The 18929-nt window shown below is 38.9% G+C and overlaps 1 protein-coding gene across 1 annotated transcript in view; it reads left to right on the forward strand.

The window, feature by feature from the left end:
• The window catches only part of LOC107661266 (uncharacterized protein C4orf22 homolog), a 65147-nt gene that overhangs the window by 40516 nt on the left and 5702 nt on the right, over nt 1-18929 (forward strand). Inside the window, exon 4 of the mRNA XM_016450764.1 lies at nt 12527-12669. Within this exon, the coding sequence (XP_016306250.1) occupies nt 12527-12669 (143 nt within the window). The remainder of the gene's footprint in view (nt 1-12526; nt 12670-18929) is intronic.

The raw sequence follows: 18929 nt of genomic DNA on the forward strand, positions 1-18929 counted from the left end.
TTTGGAAGAATTGTTTCAAGGTGATTTTGTGTCTGTCTTTATTTAAGAATACAGTTTACCTTATGTACATAAATAATATGTAACAGGGACCAATTAATTCATCCGAAGCAGATTTTTTTCTTTTGAAAAAGAAATCTGTCTCATGAAAACAGAAGACTATTTTGAATCAAATAAAATTATGTAGCCAAAATGTGTGTCAGTTTGACAAAGTGGAGCTCTATAGAAAATAAGGGAGCCCACTGCAGTGAAAGCATCCCTGAGGTAACATTATTTTAGACCTAGTAGCAAGAGTGATCATTTGAGCTTCAGACTGTTGTATTAGGTGTTTAGGAAAATTAATTGAGGGATTAATATAACTTGAAATGAGAATTTCTGAGAGAAGTGTGTGATGTATTTCTTTTAAACAGTAGATCGTCAAATTGTTCCGAGCAGGGCCGCAAAGAGGCAAAGAATGAGAGGAATACAAGGAAATTCATGTGAGGTTAGAAATCATGAGAATGTTTAGGGGAGCTGAACAGAGGCTGCATAATGTTGAACTAAGAGCTGCTTTGATTATTTCATAATAAGCAAGTTTATAAGAACAAATGCCAAAAATAAATTAATAAATATCTATCTATACTTATACTTGTTCAAGTCATATTAGCTGGACTGCAAAAACAGGACAGTCTTAAAATGTTAAGAAAGAACAACACTAAAGTTAGATACATTTGATGTCGAATCATAAATAAGAGTGTGTTTGATGACTTTTATGAAGTTATTTAAGGGACATTTTAATAATAAATAAAAACCTTAGCTCTTTTAAGTAGTTTTTAACCACAAGTTCAAATTAGTCTTTTACAGTTATCAGATCTTCATGTATTATCAAGACTTCTTATCATAATGGGTAATGATGCCTAACATAAGAGGAATATGTTTTTTTTTTCTTAACCTTGTTAAGATAACAATGATATAAACATTTTTGGGTGGAAATTACACATTACACTCCACCCAGTGCTTTGAAATCATGCATCATTTGTTTTGCATGCATCAACAAATCTTTCTTTTTCTTTCTTTCTTTCTTTCTTTCTATCTTTATTCCTTTTTCTTTTGCACTAATACATTTAATAATAAGATCTTTAGTGCTCGTTAGAGCTTAAATATACTACTCTCACTGCTTATGTCAAAAGTCGAGCTGACAATTTTTATGAACATTAACTGTGATCAGTTGGTGGTATGTGGTTCCGTTTTATTATATCCAAGCACAGATAATGAAAAATTATTTTAGTGAAGATTTCCATATTTTTTCCAGGTGGCCACAGGGTTTAAACCTGTTACATAGGAGGCTCCCGTACCGCCTCCTCCGCACCACCAGAGGGAACCGTCCCCAGAGTATTAGCAATCTCCCATTCGGACTCCATTTCCCATCATCCCTCTTACCTGAGACCCAGAACACCCATTCATTGTGGAGGTCGACGCGTCTAATACATTGTGGAGGTAGGCGCCATCCTATCTCAACGTCATGGGTCCCCAGCTAAGATGTACCCGTGTGCTTTCTTCTCCCGCAAACTGAGCGCCACCGAACGGAACTACGACGTGGGCAACCGTGAACTCCTTGCCATAAAACTAGCGCTCGAGGAATGGCGGCACTGGCTGGAGGGGGCCACTCACCCGTTTACCGTCCTAACCGATCATAAGAACTTGGAGTACCTGCGTTCGGCTAGACGTCTAAACCCCAGACAGGCCAGGTGGGCGTTGTTCTTCACCAGATTTCGCAAATGGATCCAAACCCTTCTGATGTGTCGCAACAAAACCGTGCCATAGATTGTAATAATCTTTGCTTTCAGCTAAATTACTTGACCACTCTGAATGCAGTCCTAGCATTCCCCAAATGAATCCCCCAGGCCCAAATGGGCAGATGAAAAGCATTCCTTAACCTCTAACAGTACAGTAAATATCACAACACCCAACCCCATTTCATCACTATTGTGTAATTTACGGTCAAGAACATCAAAGATGACTTTAACCACATTGAGGGAAAAAAATGTGTGTGGCTTATTTTCAAACCAGTATGACCACTGCAAAAATGACTTCACACTGTCAGTAAATGAAGGCAGACAGTTAAACTGATCAAAAAGACAGTCTGTTATTATGATTTTTTTATTTTTAAATTGTATATATTGTATTGTTTTAATACATTTATTAGATTTTTTTATATTTACAGTATTTAAATTTTAATATTTAACTAATATTTTCTTCAGTTTGTTGGAATGAGCTGTTTTTCTCATTATTAGTAGTTATTAAGGGATGATGAAATATAAAGTAATGTTTTCTTAACCAGCCATTATTTCCTTTTCCTCTTCAACTTTGCTATGGCTGAATATCCCTTAAAAACTATTTAAATACTCCAGTGGGTTGTGCTGAGCAGCCGTGTATGCTATACCCTTTTCACGGTGCTATAGCGAAAAGCAAAGCATTTTCCAAGAAAAAGAAGAAGGGAAAATAATTGCTTCTCAAGGGTTTTTGACAAGAGGCAGAGCGGACAACACTCTACTACCCCTTACAGTTTTTTTTTTCTTTCTCACCCTCTCTTCCTCTCTCCTAGGAAAAAAGCTGCCTGCACCTGTGTGGGCTCTTTTTAACACCTCCCGTGGCATTTCGTAACCGCACTTCCCTCTGATCAAAGTGTCCAAGAACCGTCTTGAGCAGAGATATTAGATCTCACCTGCGATAAAGACAGTTGGTGTTTTATTTTTTCAGACTAGCTGAGAATAATGAGCCGCTGTTATAATAGACAGTTGAAGTGGCCCAGATGAGCTTCTTCCCTCTCCCTTGCTGAGTGTTTTCTGTGTCAAACCACCTGTAGGTATGTAAACAGTCAGATGCAGAAAAAAAAACGTGCAAACGAACCTTCATGTGCACTGAGAACAGAATTTGAGTCCGTAGTCAGCAGGGCAGAAGACCGTCCTGTGCGAGGCAGGAATGTTATCACGGTGCATTTGGGTCTAGCCGTCCTAATTACAGGAGGGTAAGTTTGGTTAGGCCAGAGGCACTGTGTAATTACTATGATTGCAATGCTTTAGACATAAGTCTATCCTGGCCTACAGTTCCTTTTGAAGAATGAGGCCCAGAAAAGACACACTGTGTTAACTATATAAAATGTGTACCTTTTATTGTTAAAGCAGACACAGGCAGAGCAGTTATGAATTTAATGACCGCTGAATAGTGGTGACTGACAGTTGACCCCATAAGGGGACTGTGTATGTAATCAGTGTTTTCTGAAATCCAGAAAATGTGATACCATTTGACTAATGGATTTTACAGTGAGAAATGCATATTGAATATGAATTCAAAAGCTTTCTAATGTGCTATGAAACAGCTACAGATTATTCTGTCAAATATGAAATTAGTAGAAGTCATCTGATGATAAGTCATATCCCCAGCAGCCTGGTTATTATAGGGTGACCATAAATCCTCTTTTTCCTGGACATGTCCTAAATTGCTTGATCCAGGGTTTTATCTCTTTTTTCATGGCACCTTCTTGCATGCCATGATTGGCCAATTATGTACCGTGTCTGCAAGCTATTGGTCAAACTCAGGGGTGTGAAATAATGAATTACAAATACTCACGTTACAGTAATTAAGTAGTTTTTATCAGTAATTGTACTTTTTTGAGTAGTTTAAAAATTGTGTACTTTTACTTTTACTTGAGTACATTTTAAGTGATGTATCGGTACTTTTACTCCGCTATTTTACTCCGTTTGTGGTCGTTACATGCTTATTTTAATTTTATTTTTATCCATCAACGTGATTGGATAGAGAGTAATAGGTCTCGTGACTTTCGTCAAATCAAATTGTGCATAGAAAACTTTAACCGCCAGTTCTTTGTCATGGCTGCTGGAAGTGCATTCTGCGTAAGGTAACTTTCGTATTTCTGCTTACTAAATTATTTGTAGTTGTGGATGCTGCTGACATGCGTGTGTGTGTGTGTGTTTTCCTTTGAAAAAGTTTCCCCAGAAATACTTCGCTATTTAATGCAGTTTTCCTTACACATTGTATTATCATTATAAGCATAACAATTCGAGTAAATGTGTAAAAGGTATGGCATGATGCCATCCTTCTAGAACAGTGGTCACCAACCTTTTTAGGCGAAACAAAAACAGCAGGTCTGAATGAGACGCACTCTCTGACAGCATGTGGCGCTTATGAACAGGGTTGCCAGGTTTTCTCAATAAAATGAGTCCAATCGCGTTTAGAGGGGGTTCCCATGTAAAAATCGCATTCCGGGGGTAAAACACGTTTTTCGGCGGAGATCTTCCAGTAAAATTCACATTCCAGGGACTAAATATCACGTTATTGGGGTCGCTTCAACCCGCGGTTGATGTATTGTAAAGAGTTGGCAGTCAAAATTAAAACTGCTGGATGATAGATATTCTTCATTCTTTATGACAAACAAGATAATGTGAATTACAGAATGTACAACGTTTTTAAAATGTATCAATTGCGGTGTACAGCGTTTATTATGAGGGGGTAGAATCCACAGCTCAGTACTCACTACTCAATACTCATGAGTACTTTTAAATAGGCTACGCTTTTACTCTTACTCAAGTAGTTTTTTGGACAAGTACTTTTACTCTACTCACACTACGTTTTTTGGAAGGTAATGGTACTTTTACTTCAGTATATATTTTCAGTACTCTTTCCACCACTGGTCAAACTACTTTACAGTCATTGCCTTCAGCAAGTATGAAAATAATTGAAAAACAAAGCCAGAACCCAGACATTTTAGGCAATTTAGAAAAAAATAGGATATAATGGTCACCCTAGTTATTGGAAACTGTCCCCTTGAACTGTTATTGCAAGGTTGCAAAGCAGTTCATAATTGCTTTCTCATTATTTCTTTCTAGAGTGTAACTTTATCGGTAACACTTTAAAATATTGTCCCATTAGTTAATGTTAGTTATTAATGTAATTAAAAATCTTTGTTCATTGTTAGTTAATTGAGTTCAGGCCTAATAAATAAAATAAATAAAATAATAGTATTAGGAAATATTAAAATGTACATTAAAATTAATAAATGCTTTAGAAGGTTTTATTTATTTTTTATTAGTTCATGTTAACTATCTTTGTTAACTAATGTTAACAAATGGAACCTTTTTATTAAGTGTTACCACTCATGTCCAGCTAGTAGACGTGTAAAATATAAAGACTGAGGTGGAGAGTTAAACATGATTTAGTTTAAATTACATCCAACATCACACTGTATGAGCTTCATTTTTTGTTCTGCTCTCAGTTTAACACATTCTTCTCAAATAACAGGAAGGTAGTGCATTCCAAAATAAAGTTGTTTGTGGCCACCTTTTATGTCCAGCCGAAGAATTCAACAAACTTTTTTTCACAGAAGTTCCTGCTACATTCAGTCAGGGGACACATAGCAGCTGTGAATGTGGTTTCAACCCTAGAACATTAAGTTTTAGTAACATGACTCATTTATCATTCTACTCCATTCATAAAAATTTTTAAGTCCATTGCGTCAGACTTTCCTCCCAGTTCTTTGATTCAACACTAGTGGAAACCTTGTAATATTGTATCAAGTTAAAATCATAGCAACGGCCCTGCAGGTGTCTGAGACAAAAATATTAGATTTTAACTCATCGTTAAATACGGCTACTGTTTGTTAAGTAAATGTTCAACAAAGGTCTGGTTACCTAGCTGCAATCCACAGGAATACAGAGCCCAGTATATAGCATCATCCTCAGAAAAATCAAGGGGGAGGTTATAATGAAAACAAGCCATGCGTCCTACATATGATCAGATTCATAAGCTTTCCCATCTTGACAAATCGCAGCACTACAGCTGGTTATGTGTACCCTGAACCAGCAAGGACAGCATACCTATACACCGTAAACCCGAACAGTACTGCTAAAGGCTGGGATACACTACACGATTTTTGCCCCGATTTTCCGCCGATTTAGTCTGGAGAAGTTGACCCTAGTTGCCGAAAGCCAGTCTGCAGATTGCAGGGGGGGGTGTGCACTCGGGGGGAGCGCTCTGGGTCCGGGCTAAATGCTGAACTCGGACCCCTCTCCCCGGACAGGGGCAGTATTTAATTCGTAATTCGGGAGGAATTACCGAGCTCAGAGCCCTCTCTCCGGACAGGGGGAGTACCCCAGGTTCGGGAGGAATTACCGAGCTCAGAGCCCTCTCCCCGGACAGCACGCCAAATACGCATAACCTTTACTCTGTTTATTATATGTAAGTGTGAACTCGTGAAGGATAAAATGAGGAGTGATGACAGTGACGGAAGGAGAGAGGACCAGGACTGGACTATTTATGTTGTTTTGGTTTTGTTTTGTTCGCGGCAGTCGTCCGTGAGGGGCTGTCGCGCTATTTTCAGTTTTGTGTTTATTATTAAAGTTATGTTTAAATGTTTGCCAGTTCCTGCCTGCTTCTTCCCGATCTACGAACTTTGTTACATTGGTGCTGAAACCCGGGACTCGAGACTGGTGTGTGGCGCAGGTGTCCCTCCTTATCTTTCACTCCACCGGCCTCGCTCCGCTCCCACGGCTTTCGGCCCCGCCCCACTCGTCACATACCCCCATCGTCCCTCGCAGACCGGGGGGTACCCACGAGCCCCCCGTTCCCTGCTCCTCCCCATCATGGCGGACTGCAGCAGGCTGTGGCCTCAGGCGAACGGCGGTGAATCCTCCGCTCCCTCACGGACGGCAGCCGTCCCTCCACATCCCAGGCGGCCGGCAGCGAGTTCGTCCGTCCTCCCGGCAACTCACTCCAGCCCACCGCCTAGATCGTCCATGGCGGCAGTCTGCTCCGCCATGCTCGATGGCACCGCGGATTCACCACAGCGGCAAGGGATCTCTGGCAGCATGTCCCTCCTTCCTACCGGGTTTCGGCACCAATGTAACAAAGTTCGTAAATCGGGAAGAAGGAGGCGGGAACCGGCGAATATTTAAACATAACTTTAATAATAAAATAAACACAAAACTGAAAATAGCGTGACAGCCCCTCACGGACGACTGCCGTGCACAAACAAAACCAAAACAACATAAATAGTCCAGGCCTGGTCCTCTCTCCTTCCTTCACTGTCGTCACTCCTCCTTTTATCTTTCCGGAGCTCCTCCATGGGACTCGAGACCGGTGTGTGGCGCTGGTGTCCCTCATTATCTTTCACTCCACCGGCCTCGCTCTGCTCCCTCGGCTCTCGGCCCCGCCCCACTCGTCACACACAGTTGATGCAATTTAAACAATTACATTTTCTGAACGAGGAATTTAGTGTGTTCTTTAAAGTGTGTTCACTCAGATGACTCAAATCTCAAGTCCTGCAGTATTTGTATGAAGAATATATGGAAAAGCGGTTATGTTTGTTTTCCAATTGTCATTGTGAAATACATTTTGTTAATGAAACAGTGAAAATGGTGTTCTTTCAGAGTTTTTCATGCAGTGTCTAGGGGAGCTTAAGTGTTTGTCAAGATTTGAGGTTTAACATTTTTGCATGTGTTCAGTCAGCTCTGGTTCACCTCCACTTTGCTTCGCCTCATGCGCTTGTGCAGGTGGTGTGCTTCAGTAATAAAGACAGGCTTTACAAACAATATTGTTTTTGTCTGTAGCCAAAAGAGAATTCTTCCTTAGTTTGCAAAAGGGATCCAGATTCACATAAGCAAGCCAGTCTGATTTTGGTCATTTTCAATGCCTTCTTAAATATAAGGTGTGTTATGTTAAACATTGTGATTGAAGGAGCATTTGTAAGCCCATTAAAATATATGATGAATAAATATGAAGTTCTTCACACTCAAAAAACAAAGAGCAGAACATTGTGAAAATCTAAGTTGTCCATGACCTGTGGTGTTTTTTTTTTCTTCCTGTCTGTGTTTTGTACTACCTCACAATGTGTAAGAAACATAAAATGTTATGACTTAGGAAAAAAGAAGTGTCTGATAAAATTGATGAGCACTTAATCCATAAATGTCAGTCTTTGGAAAGGTTTCTCACAGGTTCATATATATGAATCTCTAAGTCCCTAAGGGCAGTGCTTTGCACATGTTTCAGATAAACTTAAATTTTCCCAAAAGTAACATGGAAGCCAAAAGAATGTGGAAAAAGGTTGTAGTAGTAGCTCTGCTGGGGAAAGCTGGCTGCGTGGAGTCACATTGGTATAGGAAATCTCAAAAGAGACTTAAACTCAACTGATTTGTGTGCTGACACTTTTGTTGACCCCAGGTGCTAGTTTTTGAAGCTATAATTCTCAACATATTTAAGCTTTTCCCTTGACAGTAGATACACTGACTCTCCTCATCAATATAGACCTCTGAACTTAGCATTCAGATGGATTTTACTCAATCCGGAACATTTCCCACCTGTTGCACAGGCATTTGGTATTTAAAAGCTGTGCCTCTTGCAATTTATGCATGGTTTCTTTCTTTAAAAATGCATGAGCATGCATGTTTTTTTCAGATTGTTTAAGCAATGAATTGAAGTAAAACTTTTTTTTTTATCTGGATTGTACCATACAGCTTTAAAGAGCCCCCGATAATGGTCATTGGCAAAACATCTAATTTCATTAAATTAAATATAATTTATATGTTGCTTGGAAGAAGAAAAAAAAAAACTTGATTAATTTCCAATGGCTGCAAACTAAGAAAATACAATTTTTGCCCCCATAAAGGTGTAATTACAGCATTTACCAGCAGGGGTTGTCTTAACCATGCTGCTAACCAGCCAAATCTTGACCCCTTTGGTTAAAGCCACCTATTTTGTGGTTTGTCTCTACTTGTTCAAATTCTGCTCCAACACTGTCTTTTTGCTTAGCTTTCTGCCCAACAGTGTCCACAGTTGTCGAGTGCCATCTCAGTCCTCAGAGTGAAAACCAGCTCTTTTCAGGGTGTTTTGTAGATGGCCAGAGGACACCTGCTCAGGCTCTGTTTATTTTCTTGCACAAACACCCAAGCAATGTGTTTATGATTGGAAAAGCCAAGCACATGAGTAAACATTTGCTTAAATCCCATCTCCCCTTCAACCTCTGTATAAACAACCCTATTTTGTCCTTTCCTCCTCTTTTTCTTTTTTGGGATTTTCTTGATATACATTCTTTTCTTCTCACAACCACAAAACTCGAAGCAATCCTATTTCTGTATTTCCCAAAAAGTCCTGTCACAGTTCCACCACCTGCTTTGAATTTGCTGTCCCACAGTAACAAGATTTGATTCCTTTCTTTTCTTTCCTTCTCTCAGTTTCTTCTTGCGAATATATATCAAACTATTTTTAAAACTCAGAATTTCTCAAAGTAAATCCACATTTGAATGTCCAGCTGCCAAAATGGTTATGGTTAAGTTGTACATTTTTGTTCCTCGTGCCAGGACATCTGTCTTCTGACACACCCTGTCATTATAAGAAAAAGGAAGCAGCATCTTTTGATTATTTTCATTCGTATTGCATAGATTTTCACAGAAATTCTGTAAGTCTGTCAAAGGCATTACAAAAGATGTTAAACACTGCCAGATTCATTCAATCATTTGTTGTAGCCACTCTGTGGTTGTGTCCTGTATTGAGATTTTTGAACCATTTTGAACACACACTGATTGTCAGCTATAGGCTGAGTAGGTTTGAAACGGTCAGATAAAAAAAACCTTAAAAACCCCTAAACACTTCAGTTTTTCAAGAAGCACTATTAAACGCATTAAACATTTTTACTTCTTCTGTGGTCCAAAGATTCATGCACATGTTGGCCAAATTTAAATCACATGTACAGAATTACAGCCTTCTGTCAATGCAGGCTAAGAAAATTCCTGTGTGTGTTTATATATACACATATGTTTCCACAGTATAAATATATAATTTATTCTATAATATTTTTATTTAATTTTAATATGTACCAACATGTATGTAAAACATATATATATATGTCTGTGTATTCTTAGCCCTATAGGATAATGGCAAGTGGGTGGTTATGTGAGTTCAGAGGTGGTGCAATTTCTATGTTTTGAGTGAAAAGAAAAAAATGTGCATCGCATTGCCAGATTAGAGGATTTTTGTTTGAAGTCCTGTGACCCTGAAGAGCACTTCCAGGCCCTCTTAGTTTTCTAAAGGCCAAATGCGATTCTGGCTGATCCCAACAGAAGCAGAACACCTCAGCACATCTGGATTCACCGCTGCATCTATTACACAAGCCCCACTATGTGAAGTCACGTCCAAGTCAAATAAGCAACTCCCCCTCCCCCCCTCAAGGAACACCTAAAGAGGGACAAGGGTAAGGCTGCCAAAAAAAAGGACTCCGACCTCAAGCATTCCTCTCATCCAGGTCATGTTTTCATTACCCCGACAAATTTACACAGTTGTTAGTGATGGCCTGGGATTCCTCCTAAAGCACAGCCCACCAATAATAAACAGAGGCCAGCTGACACCCTCAGACACCTGCACGCCTCCCTGACAGTGCAGGATTGTTCCCAGGCGGAAAGCACCAAGAGGCCCTGCTTTCCTCTCAAAGTGTTATCCATTCGAGAGGGTGCCACCATACCACCCGGACACACACGTCCGAGCCTTGAAAGAAATGCGTCATCTGTAAATCCTACCGGAGGAAACATCCTCATGAACCAGCCAGGCCGGTGATAAAAACCATTCAGTGTGTTCTCTTCATTCAATGCCACTCTGCTCAAGAGTGGGTTTGTGAGAGTATCTCGCTTTCTTGAGTCGTCAGTCCTTTGAAACTATCAAAACAGAAGCAGAACCCTTATGCATATTTTTAGATGTATTGTAAAATTGCTGATTTTGACTTTGTCTACTAAATGAATATTTAGAGACATTTAGAGAGAGTACAAACATACAAATTCTGGTCGATATGTGAAGATGATTATTTTCATTAAAATGTATATACAGGTGCATCTCAATAAATTAGAATGTTGTGGAAAAGTTCATTTATTTCAGTAATTCAACTCAAATTGTGAAACTCGTGTATTAAATAAATTCAATGCACACAGACTGAAGTAGTTTAAGTCTTTGGTTCTTTTAATTGTGATGATTTTGGCTCTTTTCCACGACATTCTAATTTATTGAGATGCACCTGTACTTGCAGTACTGTTCAAAGGTTTGGGGTCAGTAAGGGCTCTTTTTTTTCAGAAATGAATACTCTTATTCAGCAAGGATGCATTAAATTGATTAAAAGCCTTCAAAAAATTAAAAAATGTATCGGATGTAAAAAAAATAAAAAAATAAAATTTAAAAAGCACAACTGTTTTCAGCATTGATGAATTTTGCTTGAGTACCAGTTAGAATGATTTCTGAAGGATCATGTGATAATGAAGACTGGAGTAATGGCTACAGGAAATTAATTATTGTGTTAAGTATTGTATACTATTTTGTCTAAATAAATTAAAAGATGAAAAAGTGAAAACTAAAATAAATTGAGTAAAATAAAAAAAAATAGGCATGGTACAAATGTGTATCCCTATTAATGTAGGAAGCGACAAAGACCAGATTGTAGTTTTGTGTAGTTTTGGTGTAGTAGATTTCTACAATTGAAAAAATTGTATTCTATCAGTACAATTTTCACCCCTTTCATTCTTTACTGACATAGTCTGTAAGTAATGTTTGCTCGTAAGAGGCTGATTCTTTATCAGATACAGTCAAAGGGGAAACTTCTTGAACGTGCAACACCTGTTCTGTTAAACTACGGGAAACTGGTGGAAAGTCAGTTCCACAGATCTGTTTTATCACTTGGCTTGTGGACTTATGAGGGCGAGAGGAAACCTTTCTGCCATTGTATGACTGTGGGCTAGAGGGTTTTGATTCCTCTTCGGCAATCGAAAGATGATCTTCAATCCTTGCTCTGCCCACTGTAATTCCTCACCTTTGCCTGATGATTTCTTTTCAAGACTGACGGGGGAGCGCAAAAGCCACAGATAAGGTAGCTGGATCAGCCCCTGGCCAGCTGTGAACCCGATAGCATCTGTTTAAGGCATCTAAAGGAGGGTCGTTCCTTTTCAAGTCTGCAGTGCTACTTATCTCACTTTTATCCTGCACATGTAAGGGAAATCCACAGAAGGCCAGGGATCTGATAGAAATACAAATGTGATATCATTGCCTATGCTATCAGAAAAGGATGATTTCACAAAAGAAGTGTGACTCTGTCTCTCGCTGTCTCTTAGAGGTAAACAGACAAGCCAAAACAAAGATCCTCTTCACAGCAGATGTGGTTGGAAGTCATTCTTTTATCATTAGCATCCAGACAAAACAACTGCTGACTGAACTCTGAACTGTGCAGTGTTTCTGTCTTCCATTCTGAATAACACTTTTTTTTTTTTTTTTTTTTTGAAAAGTGCTAATTTTTGCTAATTGTGTTTTGCATGTATTTAATAAGCTCATGAAATTGCCTCACAAGCACAATTCATGGAATGGGCTGTTACACAATTTTACTAAAGGTGCATTTGTAACAGAATCTTCTCTATTGAAATTATTTATATCTCTCCATTGTCTAGTTTGTCAGCATAGCATATTGCACTCCAGATTATTTATACAGTATGTCCTCCTGTTTTTCTTGCAGTCCATCATTTTCATAAGGGACCGAAATTCTCACGGCCAGGAAATATCTGGGTATATAGACTACTCCCACCGACTAAAATTTGAAGACTTTGAACCATATTTCAGCGGAAAGAAAAGGCTTATGCCAAAAGCAACTGACTTAAGGTAAGCCCATTTATATTATGACCCATCCGTGATGATTTCCGGTTACTGTTGTTTTAGTAGATGTGCTGCTGAACATCTCAAAGGTTAGATGTTGTCAGATTAATGTGCATGCATCCTTCTGATCCCTGAAGCATTTGTCTTTCGAAAAAGGATATCCTCTCCAAAATATCAATATGCAGGGAATACAGTGAAAGCAAAACAGACTTCCTGTTCATAATGGAGGAAGAGGAGGCATCTCTTTGCCCTGGCCAGTGCATTAAAGGGGAGTGTGTCCATTATGAATAATGCCTTTTTCATACGCAAATAATAATATTAATCAAATGGTGATCCTCTGTAAACCAAGTTAGGAAGGATCATGCGACACTGAAGACCAGAGTAATGGCTGCTGAAAATTCAGCTCTGCCCTTAGGAATAAATTACATTTTAAAATATATTAACATTGAAAAGGGTTATTTTAAATTGTAATAATATCTCACAATATTACAGTTTTTTTTACTGGACTTTTATCAAACATAAACACTAAACATAAAACATATTTCAAAAACATCTTACCCCAAACTTTTGAACGGTAAAGTGTAGATGGACATATGAGTGAACCTCAAATAAATATTGTAAAAATAAACGAAACATAAACACAGTAAAATACTGCAATGGAAGATTGCAGTCTGCAATGCATATATTTAAGATTAAACTAAATGCAATAATTTAATATTGTTTTTTTTTAAGACATCTAAAGCTGGTATATCCAGTATGCAAGTAAAGCCAGTCTTAAAGGGTTAGTTCACCCAAAAATGAAAATTAGCTTGTGGATGCTTTGAGGGTAAGTAAAACACAAGCTAATTTTCATTTTTAGGTGAACTCACCCTTTAACTGCCACAGCACATGATCTATTCAGAATAGGTAAAGGAAGTACACTACAGCATAAGCCATGTACTCTCAGCCCCATCTCTCTTTCTCTCCCTGTTTCTCTTTTGGTCCTTTTCTCGCTCACTCGCTCTCTGTTCTCTCTTTCCTCCAACGTCCTTCTCACGGGAACAATAACAAGCAGTGCTTGTGGTTGCCATTAAGATGGAGCAGATGCTGTGTTCTTCCCGTACAGATGCATGAATCCACACTACAGCTGACAGACTTTGACTGCCTCACCACAAAAATAAAAAGTACAAAAGTCATGGCCACCAGCTGAGGACAATCACCAAACCTTTAGTAATATAGACATACCTAGATGGATAAATGGATGGATAGGTGGATAGATAGATATTTAACCCTCCTTTATATAGAGTAGATTGATTTCTTTGGTTATATTGACTCAAAGCAGCACCTTTACAGATTTCTCACTAATTCTAGGTTACAAACCAGACTATTCTCTTTTTCCTTGATCCATAGAGTTACAGCTGGTGGATTTTTAAAACACTCTTAAAACATTCCTTCAGGCTTTAGTTTGGTAACTATGGAGCACTGAAGTACACAAACATCTATTTCTCTGTCAGTGATGTGTAGTGTAATGTTAAAGACACAGACCGGTTATTAACAGTACAATAATTGTTTCCACAAAGCCCAGGTCTTTCACACATTAGTAAGTTAGTGTGGGTGGGGTGCCATTCAGCTGCACTCTGAATATTAAGCATTTCATGTCACTGTGCGACATCTCTGCAGGGACAAAATGGGACCAGAAGTGCCAAAGAATATGTCCAAATCACGTGTTGCCGTGCTCATGCATTTTCAATCACAAAACGAATAGCTCAGAAAGCCCAGCCGGTCTTCAAGCCTCTTCTGACTTGAAATGTAAAGGCTTTGGAGCATTTTTCTGCCCATCTTTTCATGTTCTCTGTTAAAATATCTCACATCTGTCCCGTTTCTTTGACCAAAAGTAAGTGGTTCGCCTTTGCATAAAAGTGGTCAACCCAAAAATGCTAATTGCTATATGGCGTTTCAGTATAAATAGACACAGAAGATGCTGTTAAACCTTATTTTAAAAAGGAGGAAGTGAATATGCATCCTTGCTTCTAAGTCCCTCACAGAGTTTTATATTGTGTATATGTTATAAACCATATGGAGGGAAGAAAAGTGAGCACCTTCTATTTTTTGTGAAGAGAAATCTATGTAGGACTAGAAAGTTTGATCCAAAGGCAAACGGAACAAGAGCTAAACTTGTCATTTCATGCATCACTGTATTTCTCCACAAAATCTGGCTCTTTGTATGGGTCTGCCATGTTTACCATGACGGCAGTCACTCCGATGGCAACCGAAGGAAGTCTTTCCTGTGATACAAAATGTCAAGCGGAGACCCTGCGAGGATGTTTAATTCAGACCATTACTTTTTGTTTACATCTTATTGGCCAGTATTTTCATTTTGTTTGCTTTGGTGACCAGCACCATGGTTTCTGGTCACCTTGACAGGAAATAGCGGACAGGGAAGTGTGAGGTGTCTTTCCATCATACGTTCTCTCTCTTACACACAGAGCCATATGTAATAAATTATGATAAACTGGAGTTCTTTCAAGATGGTACAGCCATAGGATGGGCCTACAGAGCACTAAAAAATGGGCTTTAATCGTTTCCTTTTTGTTAGATTTGTAAGAAAGAGCTGATCCAGACCAAGTGTTGCAGGGATACTGGCAACTGTCTTCCTGTGTTTTTAAGACTCAGAACATATGTTTAATTTGTATAGATACTTGACACCACAATGGAATTCATTCTGATCTAGTTAATAGACATATTAGTCATTTATTAGATTAATGTCTCAGTGTCCAAATATCCAAGTGTCTTTATACTGCATCAGGGATTGTTACTGAACCAAATCCTCCATAACTTGAAATCAATCGAATGAGGTTAAGGTCATAACTTCTTATAAACAGCATCTGTAAACTGTTTTAGTAGCATTGCAGCAATACAAAATGTATAAAGCTTTGGCTGACATCCACAGTGTTATCATGACAGAAAATGAAATGCTCTTGCATACATGTGCCTCTCCCTTGGACTAATAAAGAGCCTCTCCCCAAAGTCCAGCTTTGTTCTTGGACCACAAACTACTGCCTGGGAAAAGCTTAGGTCCATTTGAGTAACCCTCGCTGCCTCAGAGTGTGACATTTGGAGTTGGTGTTTCTGCAAAGCAGCTGTCTTCCAGCAGTTGAGCTTGTGATGAGAACCACTAACACGGGCCAGACAGTCTATTTTTTTGTTATTGCTCATTGCGTGCATTAATTACATTTAGATCTTTTCTCACTTTTGAGTGGCCTGCTGGTTCTCAGTCTTTACATTGATTAGTGCAGACAGAGGAATTTTTTGGTTGTAGCTGTGAGAAAGTGTTTTGTCCCTTTAGCCTGGAATGTCTTGAAAGCTTTGTAGAAGCTCATGTGTGAACAGATTTTTGAAGCTGGACATCTATTCTTGAACATCATTCAAATAAATATCCAAGAGTCTCTGTATTCAGTTAGAGGAAAACTGATATGTCAGTGAAACTACTGTCTATCAAGCATGCCAGAGGCCAAAATAGTAAAATGGCTACCTTTCCAAGTAACAAACCTTCCCTTTAAGAATTCACATGAAAAATTGAAGCACGTACACTGTAAGAAAAAAAAATACACAGAAAAGCAGAAAAGGTACTTGTAATTTTATGCCAGGCCCAGGACATTATTGCGATTTCACTTTTTTAACGTTAGTGTGTAATGTTGCTGTTTGAGCTTAAACAATATCTGCAAAGTTGCGGCACTGAAAGTTCAATGCAAACGGAGATATCATCTTTTAAAATTCTGGCAGTTTAATGCCTACAAAAACGGCTGGTAGGGACTACAACAAGTTACTTCCCGGGTTTATGACATCACAAACCCAGACAAACCCCGCCCCTGGGAACATGCAACGAAGGGGGCGGGGCCATGCTGCGCTGCTTTAGAGAAGAGGAAGAGAAAACTAGAGGTGCACGTAAAAATCTATTCATATAAATCGCGATTCTGTCTTCTAAGGATTCTAATGGATTCACAAGTTTCAAAATCAATGTTCTAAAGCAGTGGTTCTCAATACTGTTCCTCGCGTTCCCCTGCTCTACACACGCTCTGCATCTCTCTCTCATTCAGCTCAGCTCCAAAAATGAACTGTTACAATTATACACTTATTTTCACATAGCTATGAGAAGCGTTAAGCCGTACTGTATTAAAGCTTTAATCAGGATAAAACCGTATATTAAAAGTTAACATAAGCAGTAGCATTTACAAACAACAGCGTATCTAAAAGTATGAGACAACAACCAACAAAAAACATAGGCCTACCATTAAAAGCCGTGCTTGCACAGGTTCTGCACGATCCTCTTCAATAATATCCTCTGTTTTCTCTTTCTTTTTTTCTTTTTCTTGGTTTTTTTTTTTTTTGGGGTTTCGTAGTTTGGATCTTTTTTCTTTTTGAGGTTTTTGTTTTTGTAGGGGGTGGTTTGGAGTGTAGGGGAAGCATGGCGGATGCAGGTGTGCGGGTCTTGAGCTCACTCACGCATCGTCACAGTGTAAAAGTGGCATCTGCAGTGAGTGTGGAGAGCTGTTGTTTAGCTGTGGGTGAAGTTGTGGGAAATAAGAACGTATTGTCTGCCTCAAGAATGAATAGTGCTATTAGTTCAGAGAGGAATTATACTTGATGGCGTTCTTACCCCTGTTTTACCACTTTCATTATCGTAAAAAATAGTCACTCTCTCGAACGTACCGCCGTTTATTAGTGATGATGTATTAATGCAAGCATTGTCTCTCCATGGAAAAGTGGTCTCCTCATTTAAAAAAATTCCAATTGGTGGCATTTCTCCTCTACTGAAACACGTGGTGTCGTTCAGACGCTCAGTTTACATGATTGTGAACAATGACGCTGACCTAGACCTTGCGCTGAATTTCCGAGTGGATGATTTTGAATATGTGGTGTTTATAACCACCGACAGGATTAAATGCTACGGCTGCAGTAAGGTAGGCCATCTGGTCCGAGCCTGTCCCAGCAAACAAGGAACGGCTAGCGCGGAAGGCTACCAGCCTACCAGTCGATGAAGCAGCCGAGGTGGAGTCAGCGGTGGCACAGGTGAGCAATCGTGATGGCGCTCATAGTGCTGGGACTGCGGAGAACACAGTGGTTTCAGTGCAGGAGGAAATCCAAAGTACAAAAGAGGTTGAAGACGAGGGAGACAAAGGTGAGTCAAGCGATGTCTTACACAGCGTTATAGGAGTGGGGATAAATCTTTGTTTTTAATGGATCCTCACAAATTGAATGTGAGCAAATTGCCAGTGTTTTATGGAAACCTTTTTAAGGTTTGGAATCTTTTCGATTTACAGAGGAATGAGATGACACCTTCTATCCACTGGCTTTTGGAGGAGCCTTTAATAAATGGAGCTCGTTTTGATTTAACGAAGGACAATTCATCCTTTCATGGACTTAATGCGCTATTGTTGAATTCACAAATCTTTACTTTGGGACTTTTGATTCGCATTGCCGGGGTGGACTTTAAAAATACAGAAGAAGTGGCTTCCTGCTTAAAGATCAAGTCTATGCGGACTGTTGAACGGATGCTAATGAGTTGGAAGTCACTGGTCAATGATGAAGAAAAAAGACTGTTATTGGACACTAATGGAATAATAAATGCTCCCATTTTACAAGACTGTTTTCCTCTTTTTACTTTGTTACCCAAATTAGAGGGTTGTATGGGACCTTTTCTGGATGGTGAAAATGTTTTGTGTTTGGACTTTTGACAGCAACTGGTAAGGCTTTTTATAAGATATGTGTTAAAGTTTTCAATAAAAAGGTTTTGAATGGAAAATATTGCACACCTTGGCGTAAAATATTGGGTATAGAAGAGAGTGTGAAACCTGAATGGAGGTCATTGTATAAGCCACCGTTACCCAAAAGTTAATGCAGTTAATGCTTTTATTTCTGTTATTAATCATGAAGTTTTGTCTGATTGTCCTTTTTGTTCAAAAACAAAACCGTTATTCTTATTTTTGGAAAAAATTTTCACTTCCTTTAATGAATTGTTTTTCATGAAAATTTTTGTTTTTGGTTTTAAATTTGTTAGAGGTAATAAGTTTACATGTCAGCTTTTGAATTTTGTTTTAGGGCAGGCTAAATTAGCTATTTATATGCTATACACTTATTTTCACATAGCTATGAGAAGTGTTATGCATGGACACGCGTGCGGTTGCCGTACTGTATTAAACCTTTAATCAGCGTTAAATAAAACCATATATTAAAAGCTAACAGAAGCAGTAGCATTTACAAATAACAGCGTATCTAAAAGTATGAGA

This window comes from Sinocyclocheilus anshuiensis, unplaced genomic scaffold (assembly GCF_001515605.1).
Source record: "Sinocyclocheilus anshuiensis isolate Anshui unplaced genomic scaffold, SAMN03320099.WGS_v1.1 scaffold1365, whole genome shotgun sequence".
Lineage (NCBI taxonomy): Eukaryota > Metazoa > Chordata > Actinopteri > Cypriniformes > Cyprinidae > Sinocyclocheilus > Sinocyclocheilus anshuiensis.